Source organism: Trichechus manatus, unplaced genomic scaffold (assembly GCF_000243295.1).
Source record: "Trichechus manatus latirostris isolate Lorelei unplaced genomic scaffold, TriManLat1.0 scaffold00022, whole genome shotgun sequence".
NCBI classification, from domain to species: Eukaryota; Metazoa; Chordata; class Mammalia; order Sirenia; family Trichechidae; genus Trichechus; species Trichechus manatus.
Window position 1 is genome coordinate 7,188,571 of NW_004443958.1, and position 13,338 is coordinate 7,201,908.

General features: G+C 38.0%; 1 protein-coding gene across 1 annotated transcript; it reads right to left on the reverse strand.

The window, feature by feature from the left end:
- Nucleotides 1-7,512: 7,512 nt before the first annotated feature.
- TNFRSF11B (TNF receptor superfamily member 11b) lies at nucleotides 7,513-12,894 on the reverse strand. The gene is made up of 3 exons (XM_012554528.2): nucleotides 12,639-12,894; nucleotides 10,045-10,269; nucleotides 7,513-8,115 (listed from the first exon to the last, which is right to left on the reverse strand). Exons 1-3 carry the CDS (start codon nucleotides 12,892-12,894, stop codon nucleotides 7,727-7,729), a joined length of 870 nt encoding a protein of 289 aa, XP_012409982.1. The 3' UTR covers nucleotides 7,513-7,726.
- Nucleotides 12,895-13,338: the final 444 nt, after the last annotated feature.

A 13,338-nucleotide genomic window follows, 5' to 3' on the forward strand; every position in this document is an offset into this window, starting at 1 on the left:
TTATATGAATTAAATTCTTGGAAAAAGACAGAAATCTCAACCTATTAGTCATAACCAAATGCCCAGTAATGGTGCTACTCCTCTGACGACTCGTCAGGGAAGATTAATGATTCTTTAATTTGACCCTTCTTTTCCACTCAGGGCTCTGACCTCCACTCTGAGTTGTCTGTCACCTCATGGCTGGATTGTTCTAATAGTCAACCAGCCAGTTTAATTGTTTCTAGCCTATTTCTGCTCCAATCCATTCTACACACCCAAGTCAGAATAAGCTTTCTGAAACACTACTTTGCAAACGTCTTTTCTTAAAACTAATTGTTCCTATTGTGTTCATAGGTAAATACTATAAAATTAAAGATTCTCAGGTGGATGGTACCTCAAATCATCACATTTAGCCCCTCAGATAAAAACACCTTTGTCTGGCATCCAAGGCCCTCTTACTTCACTCCACGTGTTAGTCGGGACTCTGTTTTGCAAGTGAGAGAAACACAACATAAACAGGCTGGGGTGAAAAGGGAAATTCAGTGTGGCTAGAAGCAGGGTCTTGACCACCATCAGAATTCTTTGCCTGTCTCTTATCCCAAGTTCTCTCTGCTTGCCCCACTTCTCTATGATCTCTGACAGCTTTAGGTTCAGGATTATGATTGGTTTTTCTGTCTCTTGACTCTTGATGTTATCCTATCTCAAGAATTTCATTGGACAGCAAAGAATCCTCTTTCAGTAATTCCAAATGCAAAGATCCTAGGGAAGGTCTCTCAATGAATTGAGTTAGGGGTGGGGAAGGGTTGGAGTAGGCAGAAAGAGAGGCTATTATTATCAGCTCCTATTAGAACTATGGAGCCCTGGTGGCGCAGTACTTAAGCGCTACTGCTGCTAACCAAAAGGTTGGCAGTTTAAATCCACCAGTTACTCTTTGGAAACCCTATGGGGCAGTTCTACTCTGTCCTGTGGAGTCTCTATGAGTTGGAATTTACTTGATGGCAATGGGTTTGGTTTGTTTGTTTGTTTTTTTTTTAGAACTACATGGTTGGATCGGACATATGAGGTGGGAGGGAGCAGTTCCATAAAAGAAGGGGGTGCTTACCAGAAAAAGGATCCTGAGTATGTAACCCCTAGTCTGTTAGTAATCAACTTCTACAAGCTTATTTTATACTATTCTTTGAACATTTATACAAACCACATGCATCTAGTCAGTCTTTCCTCAATATGTTAGGCACATTTTAGCCTCTATGCTTTTTCCGATACAATTCCCTATGTCTTCAATACCCCATCTATGTCTGTCTGCCTCGCTAAAGCCTCCTATAAGACCTAGCTAAAATCACTGCTACTTGGTCTGCCACTGGGTACAGAGATGGTATTTGATGACCATACCATGTTTATACAACTTAATTGGCACTAAGCACATACATTATGGTATTAGCATTTACTCTTTCATGTGTCTGTACTGTCTCTCCAACTGGTATCTTCCAAACAGATGTATTTAAACTCAGTTATAGAGATACTTGATTTCCTAGGTTTGGGGAGAGATAAATTTGGAAAAAAAAATCAATGAGAAAGTCATAAAGAATTAGAACATCATTCTTGTATTCAAAATTATGATTCAGCCATCATAATTACATTAACTGAAGTGAATAATAGCCACTGGGAAAGGAAGAGAATAGTAAAGGTTTCTCCCTTAGATTGAGTTTGGGCATCATCACAAAAGGTGCTAAGTATTTCGGAAAGGAGCTACTTCCAAGGATATAGAAGATCTCTGTATTGGTAAAGAAGGGCTTAGAGTTCTGTTCCTAAAGTTGTATCCCTCACACTCCTGTCTATACTCATGCAAAACTTTGTTGACAAATATGATTTCACAAAAAAAAGTTAAAACAACCTAAGACTGTATGCTCCTGAGAGTGGTTATGGTTTGTGTCATGGATGGAATTGTGTCCCCCCAAAGTATATGTCAGCTTGGCTAGGCCGTGATTCCCAGTATTGTGTAATTGTCCACCATTTTTTCATCTTATGTGATTTTCCTATGTGTTGTAAATCCTACCTCTATGATGTTAATGAGGCAGGATTAGAGGCAGTTATGTTAATGAGGCAGAACTCAATCTACAAGTTTAGGTTGTGTCTTAAACCAATTTTTTTTTTGAGATATAAAAGAACCAAGTAGAGAGACACGGGGACCTCATACCACCAAGAAAGTAGCACCAGGAGTAAAGCGTGACCTGTGGACCCAGCGTCCCTGCACTGAGAATCACCTAGACCAGGGGAAGATTGATGACAAAGACCTTCCTACAGAACCAACAGAGAGAGAAAGCTTTCCCCTGAAGCTCGTGCCCTGAATTCAGACTTCTAGCCTCCTAGACTGTGAGAGAATAAACTTGTTTGTTATACTGCTTGTGGTATTTCTGTTATAGCAGCACTGTTTGATTAAGACAGTTGGCAACTGTAAGTCTCACTTATAACTGGGTATGAAGTACATGTATTGAGAACACTAATTTGGCACTCAGAAGCATTTTTTAATGACTTAATGATATTTTCAATGAATGCAAAATTGAAAACACACAATCTAATAAGACACTTAATAAAATAGAATAGAAAATTGTGGTTCTATCAAGACTTCATAGAATGTTTTTGCTGACAGGTCTAGAATAATGAAATTCAAAATTGTTTCATGGTATGAACACTTTAGTCTGACAATATTAACCCATCCAGAGTATATCACAACTTGTGTGGGTTTCTGGGTTTGATAACCTTCACTCTGGATTTACAAAAGGAGACAGTGGATCTGGACTCATGGGGACAGTTTTAACTCTCATTAAATTGTTCACATGAAGTCTTTAAACAACAAAATTGACTAAGTTCTGGCTTCTGTCCTGAGATCAACGAGGCTGGAAGTGGTAATGCTTCCAAAATTACAGCCAAAAAAAAAAGTTCAAATTTATGACTTTTTTTCAAACCCATTAAAGATCTGAGACCACAGAGCAAATAACTGGCCCAAACTCTAAAGTGAGATGGTGACTCCAGGGACAGAGGACATGCAAATGTGTGCTTACCTTGGGTAGACACAACTAGACCCTGCTAAGAAGAGTTTAGCTAGGATAGCTGAAAAATTGGTGAAGGCTGAGTTAGAGCTAGCAGAACAGTGTGAAAACCCTGGGTGCTGCAGAAATTGGGGGAGCCTGCACCTTTTGCAGGCTCTTTCTCCATGAACCCCACTGAGTCCTCACAGAATAGAACCATAAAGCCTTGGAAGGAGAGGCAGTTGTCCTGTGGGAAGGGTAAGAAACCCTATCTGGAAGAACAAATGTCTTAGAGTTCTGTTCTTAGAACAGGCAACAGTGCTGGCTGTATGACATGGGTGAACATTCATTGCAGCTGAGGGAAAGGAACAAGAAGGGGGAGTGGAAACTTACTTCTTTGGGCAGGAGCAGAAGGAATAAGTTCTGAGCCCATAACTGCAGCCAGAGAAGAGGTAGAAGAACTGAGAAGGCCACACACCCCAGGGACACAGTGCATGCATAACTCAGAGCCTAAATCAGAACAGCAGAGACTGCATCTCCCTTCCCCACCCCCCACTGTCAAACAAAGAAGCTTCTGGTAAAAGGTAACAGCAAAATACTGCTGTGAGAGGAATAGAAGGGGAACAAAACTCTGCAAAGAAAAGCTCTCTGAGGCACAGCTCAAAAGGAAGACCTAAAACTCAGATACAAAGAAACATTGCTCTGATAAAACAGAAACAGGCTGTCTCTATAGGAATTTGAGACCTGAGGTACACTGAGAGTAGCTACAGAAAAAATAAAAATAAAATGAGTCCAATTTCTAACTAGATTAATGCAAAGCTGTGCATTAAAATTCTGGTAGAAGGAAAGGCATGCTTATTTTCAGATATAAAATTTGCCCCAGTTTTTTTGGTCCTACGTAAGGTATTTGGCTTTCCACAAAAAATCATGAGGCATACAAAAAGGCAAGAAGAAAAGCACACTCCCAAGTGACAGAGCAATTATCAGAACCAGACTCTGATATGGCATAGATTTTTCAACTGTCTGACAGAGAATTTTAAAAAGGTATGATTAATATGTTAAAGACTTAACAGAAAAGGTGGATACCATGCAAAATCAGATGAGTAATTTCATCAAAAAGATGGAAATCATAGGAAAGAATCATGTGGAAATGCTATAAATAAACACAGAGAAATGACATAGCCAAGAAGGAATAAATAAACTTGAAGATAGATCAGTAGAAATTACTCATAACTGAAACAGAAAAAAGAACAGAGTAAAACAGAATAGCATATTTAAGAGCTGTGGAACAATGTCAAACCTTCTAACATATGTGTAAGTGGAATCCCAGAAGGAGAAGAAAAAGAATGAGGCAGAAGAAATGTATGAAGCAATAATGACCAAGACTTTCCCAAAATTAATGACTGACACCAAAGCATATATCCAAGAAACTAAGAGAACACTTTTGTTGTGGTGTTATGTGACATCAAGTTGATTCCAACTCATAGTGACCCTAGAGAACAGTGTAGAACTGTCGCATAGGGTTTCCTAGGCTGAAATCTTTATGACCTCAGATCACCAGGTCTTTTTCTTCTGTGGAGCAAGACTGGTAGGTTAGAGCTGTTGACCTGTCAGTTAGCAGCCGAGTACTTAACTGTTGCATCACCAGGGATCCTTAAGAGAACAGTGAGCAGAATAAATACCAAACAAACAAACATAGGAATTCATATCCGAACTGCTGAGAACAAAAGACAAAGAGAAAATCTTGAAAGCAGCCAGAAGGAAAGAAATATGCAGAGGTAAGAATTGTAGCTGACTTCTTATCAGAAACCATGTTTGCCAAAGACAATGCAGTGACATCTTTAAAGTGCTGAAAGAAAAAGAAAAAATAGTCAACACAGAATTCTATACCCAGTGAAAATCTTTTGAAAACAAAGGAGAAATACTTTCTCAGCAGTCAAAAACTGAGGGAATCCATTGTCTTGCACACCTCTTCTACAAGAAAAGTTAAAGGAATTTTTTCAGGCAGAAAGAATGTAATATCAGACTGAATATTGGATCCATGCAAACAAATGAAGAGTGCTGTAAGTGGAAAAAAAATTAAGATAAAATTAAATTCATTTTCCCTTATTTTTAATTAAGAGGTAACTGGAGCCCTGGTGATACCGTGGTTAAGAGCTACAGCTACCAATTAAAAGGTTGGCAGTTCGAATCCACTAGCCACTCCTTGGAAACCCTATGGGGAAGTTCTGCTCTGTCCTGTAGGGTTGCTGTGAGTTGGAATTGACTTGACAGCAATGGGTTTCGGTTTGGAAGAGGTAACTATCTATATCTATAATAAAAGCAATGCATTGTGTTTATAGATTAGATTAATATAGTCGGTATAATAAAAATAGCACAAAAGATTTGAGAGGGGAATTAGAAATATACTGTAATAAGGTCTTTACACTACATGTAAATCAGTATATTATTTGACTCTGATTAATTACAGATAGACGTTGAAACATTTGAGCAATACAAAAATTAAGAGTTATAAATAATAAATAAATAAATGTTATAAATAATAAAGAATCATTTAAAAAGGCTGAATAAACACAAGAGATGGCAGAAAAAGAGAAAAGAAACCAAAGAATAGATAAATGGAAAATAGCGAGCAAGATGATAGATTTTTAATACAACTGTGTCAACAATCACATTATATATAAGTATAAATCTCTGCCTCTATCTTCACATTGCCTTCTCCTCTTGGGTCTTTATCCTCTGTGTGTCTCTTATAAAGACACTTGTCATTGGATTTAGGACCCACCTGGATAATCCAGGAAGATCTTCTCATCTCAAGATCCTTAATTACATTGGCAAAGGCCCTTTGTCCAAATAAGTCAATATTCACAGGTTCTGGAGATCAGGACATGGACATATCTTCCCTCCCTGCCCCCCCACAATGCACTTTAGTGTTTTATATTTTCATAAACATGTATTTAGACTTGTAGAAAAAAATAATTAACTTTGCTCCAAGTCACTGGGTAATTGTAAGCCACATTCTTTTTATTTTTTAATTTGGGTACATGGTTCCTATTTTCTGTCACCCATCAATCACTTCTTCGAGCATTTATTTATTCTTAAAACCAGTTGCTGTCAACTCAGCTGCATCTCATGGCAACTCCATGTGTGTCACAGTAAAACTGTGTTCCATAGGGTTTTCAATGGCTATTTTTTTTGGAAGTAGATCATCAGGCTTTTTCCCTGAGGTGCCTCTGGATAGACTTGAACTGCCAAAATTTTGGTTAGCAGTGAGTGTGTGAAATGTTTGAGCCACCTAGGGACTCCTGATTTATTCTCACCATGTTCTTATTAGGTTAACTTAACAAGACTGATTTCCTCAACAGTAAATAGTGCATTTAACGATCATTAATACATCTTTCACAAGCTTCAAACTTACTGGTGATTGCTCTGAACCCTAACTTATTCTAGCACTAGTGATTGCTCTGAATCCTAACTTATTCTAGCAATAAATAATTTTCATCCATTGATGCATTTTATTGGGCATATCTTTTTTGGGGCTACCATTCAACCCACTATACCACCCTTCTACTTACCTTTCTTTTGGTAGTGTCAGATTCTACTACTTGCAACCAAAAGAACTTAAAGAGTTCAGTCTTAATATTGGTGGCAGCCATTGTAAGTGGGTTGTACCATCTGTAATACTAACCCTGACTTCATAAGTTCTCCAATTTTAGTGTGATGAGAATTATTTTGGAGCTTGATAAAAATGCAGATTACTGCCTCCCCAGAGTTGCTCAATAAATTGGTCAAGGAATCAGCATTTTTAACATCTCCCAGATGGTCCAGGTATAAAAGAACAAGGATAATTGTGAAAGCTCAGACCCATTAATGTCCCATTCAAACGAAAACAAGAGGAAAAGCAATGAAAAATAATTTGAAAACTTTAATATGTTGTTTATATAGTAAAATCATAAAATCTTAAATAAGGTACATTCAATTTCTCAGAGCATCTAATATTCAGATAACTTATATTTCATACACTTTCCAACATTAAACAACTGACTAAATAATGCATTTTTTTATACAATGATATAACAGCTTATACAGATAAAATTATATTACAAAAACACTCCACATAGGAAGAATTGCAGTACCTATTAGAAAATGCTACACACTTTCCATTAAAAAATATATTTTATTTCTTTCATGTGTCACAATAATAGAATATAATTTTTTCTTTCTAAAATTAAGTCTTACACAGTTTCCCTTTAAGATGATAATATGTACAAACCTTATATCTGAATGAATATAAATAGCAAATACTGAAATAGTGTTACAGATATATTAGTAACTTTTACAGAAAAAAAATAATGGCTTTCTAATAAAAGCCTCTAGCACTGCTGAAATCTCAAAGCTATTTAAGTTAGACATTCCCATATTTAGTAAGGCACAATGGAGTCTAGTTTATTATTTCCAGTTGAATTACTTCAAGCAGTAATAAAGGAAAATACAGTCAGTAGATATTGGACCAGATCTGACAGGTGGATAAACTATTTGGGGTTGATTAAACTTTGGGGGAGTTCTTTCTCCACACCATGGTTTCTTTTAGTGCCCTGGGCAAAATCTAGTCATTGGTGATGAGAAGGGAATCACTGTACCCGCTCAAGTGCCTGAGAAACAGTTTACACACCCATCGGATCTGGCTCATTGTGAGGAAACAGCCCAATGACCATTTCCGGTTATAAGCAGCTTATTTTTACTGATTGGACCTGGTTCCCTATCATTTCTAAAAACAGCTTCTGATACAATCTGTACATTGTGAAGCTGTGAAGGAACCTGATGGTCTTCTTCAGACTCTGAGTGACAGTTTTGGGCAAGTGGTATGTTTTCAAATGCTTCAGTCCATGCATTAGGCCCTTCAGGGTGTCTTGGTCACCATTTTTCATTCTCCACAGGCTGAGCAACTTCAGTATCTGTTCATTTGATTTGCACGCCTTCATTGTTCTTTCAATGTCTTCTGTTTCAACTTTCTTCCCCGGCAGGCTTTGCATCAAACTGCTCAGCTGCTCGAAGGTGAGGTTGGCATGCCCAATGTGGCGCTGCACACTCTTTTCACAGAGGTCAATATCTGCATAAAGCAAAGGCCCAAAAAGAGGTTAATGTAATTTTATTTACCTAATGCCACCACAAACCAGCCTGAGGCAAAGTGTTCTCCCAGGATTTCATAATTTTATTTAAAGGATAACCTTTCCTTTGTTTATAGGGGGGCTTAAGTGACAGTATTTCTGAGAACGGAGGTAAATGTTATTTTGCGTTGCAATAGGAAAATATGCTGTATATTCTAGGCATCCAACAAAGCTTTGTTAAACCAGTTCCATCAAGTTGATTCCAACTCATGGCAACGCCATGTGTGTCAGTAGAACTGTGCTCCATAGGGTTTTCAATGACTGATGTTTTTGGAAGTAGATAGCCATGCCTTTCTTCTGAGGTGTCTGCATGGACTTGAACCTCCAACCATTTGGTTAACAACTAAGCGTGTTAATCATTTGCACCACCCAGGGACTCCAAAGCTTTGTGAGAAGCACCCAATTTTGAAAAATTAACAGTAGAAAATTATAGACATACTCTCAGTAATCTAAGAAAATTCTATATAATTTCAGAAACAAATTATTTTGTAAAATCAACTTGGTTGATATCTGATATATGCAGTATTTGAAAAGAGTTAGTTGTTTCAACTATCCTTTAATAAATATTCATAACATCAGAGGATTACCACTGTTGAGGGAGGTATCTGAAAACCCAGTAATAGGAGGCCGAGGAACTGGAGGATACACACAGCCTAGAGAATATTTCAGTGATAAGTGTTCAGCCATAAACAAAAGAGTGAGTAATATTTCCATTAATGACATCAGTCATTTAATACCTGTGAGTCCTAAAGCAAATCAGTTCATCTTTCTGGGCTGAATTGTCCTCATTTATAAAAGGGGGAATTTGGTCCCTTCTGATTCTAACATTCTCTGATTCTCTACTTCCCTTTTTTTTTGCTTCAGGGATAGTTATACTTTCAAAGAAAACTTTCGGCTTGCCAAAAACAGAAGAAAAGTTTACCCTTTTGCACAAGCAAAAGCATTCACATCAAATATGTTACTGCTAATATCTGTTGCCTTGGTTTCCTATGTTTGAGGCCTTTAGGGTAATGTAAGGATTACGCAGTGACTTAGCTGTCAGTGAAGAACAGGCTGAATTTCTCCTTGGCACTATCTGTGTTAGGAAAACCGTCCCTTCATTTTTTACTGGCATGTCTCCCAATGCTAACTGAAGTCAAAATTCTATCCCCTGTATATTGTAAAGCTTACAGTCCACATTGTACTTATGAAGTCCACTGCTTCCCTTTGTTTTTTTTCACATCATAAACACACACACACACTCACTCATACTCTCTCTTTCTCTCTCACCATTTCTAAAGGAGATTCTTTATAAACCTCTTAAAATACGAGAGTACTTGGTTTTAAACTAGCTCTTTCCTCCAAGAAGCTCAAACAGTTTTCAGACCTTATCTCACTAATCCTTACAACATATGCTATTAAAATGGTAATTTTAAAATAGGCTATGTTGTGAGGATTAATGTGAGGCTATCTGTAAGATACTTGGAGCCTCTCTGAAGAAAATTAGCAAATAAATACAACATAGAAATACAAGCTAAGATCCAAATGGTTAAAGGACTTCTCCTAGGTAAGCCAGAGGGGGTGCTAATACAACATCTAAGGAGTCTGGAAGCAGAATCTCTGAGATCTAGCCCTGCATTTGAAATACACTGTCTCTTCCTTTAGAGTATGCAATACACTTACCAAAAAAAATTTAAAAAAAGTGGAGAGGGACAAAGTCATAAAACCTTGCATGACTGCTTAGGAACAGCATCTATATTATCACAAGTGGAAACTCTTCTCAGTCCAGCGATTCCAAAGGGAAGCAACATCTACACAACCCAACAGGCACATAGCATTGTTCCTATTTTATGATAAAAGGGCCTCTGATTGTATATACCAGGTTACTATACCTTGGATGATCTTCTTGACCATATCTTGGTCTTTGTTTTGATGTTTCCATAGCTTCAGCAGCTGGAAAGTCTGTTCTTGTGAGCTGTGTCGTCGTTTTATCCTCTCTATACTCTCTGCATTGACTTTGGTGCCGGGCAAATTGTCTACCAGGACACTGAGCCAGTTAGGGGTAAACTTTGTAGGAACAGCAAACCTGAAGAATGCCTCCTCACACAGGGTGATATCTATGAAGGGGGAAAACCAAGAAGATTTACTCAACTATTGAATTCTTGGAAGTCTATTGGACATTAACAAAAATAAGAAAGCACTGTAAGTGAGTTGTCCAAGATACAATATGCTGAAATGCAGGGTTTGAATAAAATCAACCTTCTGTTAGCTGGTCTTAGTGGCAGAGTGCCTACCCAGGCTGGGCTTATTCATATTCTCTCTAAAGTTCTCTTTGGAAACATAAGCATTTTTTTTTTTTGGCGGGGGGGGAGAGCTTAATAAATGTCAAAAATAATATTGACATAAATAAATTGCAGCCAAAAATGAATTATATAACTTTAACTATTACATGCTATTAAAGGTATACCTAGTGCCCACAGGGTACTTCAAGATCATTGTCAAAACAAACATCTCTGCCTTTAAAGAGCTTGAAAAGTAGTCTAGAATAATATTTTATGTACACATACAAACACAGTTTACCTTTGAGAACAGATAGGACATGGATACATACGTGCAAACATACATCAAAGGGGAAAATAATCAAACACAAATACATGCCATTTAGAAAAGAAGTGCAATGGCCTGGGTGTCTGGGTAGGGAAAGTATATTCAGGGTTTAAGAGTTTGTTTTTGGATGTGTCAGACCTGATTCTGAATCCTGGCTCTGCCACTCATCACCTACGGGACCCTAAGCAACGGTCACAGGGTTGCTGTAAAGAATAAAGCCCACAGTGAAATGCCTGACACATCATACTTGCTCAATGAATGATAAAAATAAAACAAGAAAGGAATTAAATAATCATAGAGGATGTTAAAGTAAGATAACCTAGTAATTCATCCCTCTTACTACCCCCTCCCTCATTTCCTTCTTCAGATAATAAAGCAGAAAAGCTAAATGACTTGTCTAATATTTTAATTGCATAGTGAAAATGTGTCGACACTGGGTTGGAATCTAAATCCTCCAATCTATATTTCTCTGCTTCATAAACTTGTAGATTATACAAAAGATGTTTAGGGAGAGTCAAGCTGTTCCATGACATTGCTTAAGTGCACACAATATCATGAACAGTTTGACTCTCCGCAGACGTCCTCCGTGTCCTGAGTGTTTGAGTAGAAGGTCTGAGACTAGTCCAGTCCCACCGGACTGATACGGAGAGGATACCAACCTGCTCAGTGCCAGTACTAACATGGAATATATACAGATAACTTGACTTTGGTGATAGTGACCCTTATTGGGTAAACATTTTAAGACAACCAGAGGGAATCTGGAACTTCCATGCCATAGATGCAATAATTCCATTAGTAAAGCCAATTATCATTTCTAATTTGTCACCAGTGTATGTCACTTCACTTCTTAGTTGCCAGCTTATACTTTGGCTAATAATGTGGGCATTCTTGAAAGCAAGAAAAATGCATGACTTAAAAAATTCTACAACTTGGACTAGGTTAATTTGGTCTCAGCCACAATCTTTACACACCCTTTCCCACACGGGAGATTTGATTTGAATGTTAAAAGAAGGGGAGAAAGTCTGGGTTTGGAGTATGATCTGTGAGAAGATGAGGAATTTCTGAAGGACTCTGAGTGGTGGCTTTAGCAGTGATACACAGAAAACAGTCTTAGGTCATTAAAATTCAAAAACAGGAAAATTTGAGTTTGACAAAGTAGTTGGCCAAAGGGCCTTCTGTTCTCAAAGTGATACTATAAAAATGCTAAAAAAGGGAGTGTCTGGGTTCTTAAAAGCCTGTGGGCAGTCACCTAAGATACTCCACTAGTCTCACCCCTTTGCGAGCAAGGGAGAGTGAAGAAAACTAAAGACAAAAGGGAAAGATTAGTCCAAAGGACTAATGGACCACAACTACCACAGCCTCCACCAGACTGAGTCCAGTACAACTAGATGGTGCCTAGCTACCACACTGACTGCTCTGACAGGGATCACAATTGAGGGTCCTGGACAGAGCTGGAGAAAAATGTAGAACAAAATTCTAACTCACAAAAAAAGATTAGACTTAGACTGGCCTGACAGAGACCAGAGAAACCCCAAGAGTATGGCCCCCGGACACCCTTTTAGCTCATTAATGAAGTCACTCCTGAGGTTCACCCTTCAGCCAAAGATTAGACAAGCCCATAAAACAAAATGAGACTAAAGGGGCACACCAGCCCAGGGGCAAGGACTAGAAGGCAGGAGGGGACAGGAAAGCTGGTAATGGGGAACCTAAGGTTGGGAAGAGAGAGTGTTGACATGTCCTGGGGTTGATAACCAATGTCATAAATAAAACAATATGTGTACTAACTGTTTAATGAGAAGCTTGTTTGTTCTGTAAACCTTCATCTAAAGTACAATTTTAAAAAAATGCTAAAAAGGCTTAGATTTTGAAACATAATTACCTATTCCACATTTTTGGGTTGATTCACTGTTTCCAGAACATATATTGTCATGCGTCATGTTTCCTCTCTGAATTAGCAGGAGACCAAATGCGCTGCAATTTGTGTGTTTTCTACAGGGTGCTTTAGATGATGTTTCATTCGAGAAGCACCCATCTGGACACCTTTTGCAAACTGTATTCTGCTCCGCGGTCCCTACAGACAATACCAAGTGATTTAGTACCTTCTTATCAAATACCTTCACAGCAGATACCTTCATAATGCAGTTTTGGAAAGACTTTCTGCTTGGTTTTTACTGCTACTATTATGTTGCACAAAAATTCAGGCGTTCTCTTCACTTCGCAGAGAGAGAGAGAACAAAACTTCTACAGTTAGCCCCTTAGGCAGTCTTCTCCTTGTAATACAAACACAAGTTTGTTTTGTTGTTACCTACAAAACACTCATTATATCTGAAAAGAAAGGAAGTAAGTGTAGGGTGTTCATTAGTCTTGCCGTTGTTAAATTGTCATAAGCATTGTTGTCAGCTCTGTTCTTCACACACTTATTCCTGGAAAAATCATGAAGATAACTGCTATGCATCTGCTATATCATTCTTAGAAATCAATACCCACTGAACACCACATCATTAAAATCCAATTGGTTCCTAGTGAAATTCTTTGTTTCCTGAATCCTAACTGTGAATCCTCATATGCATGCAAAAGTT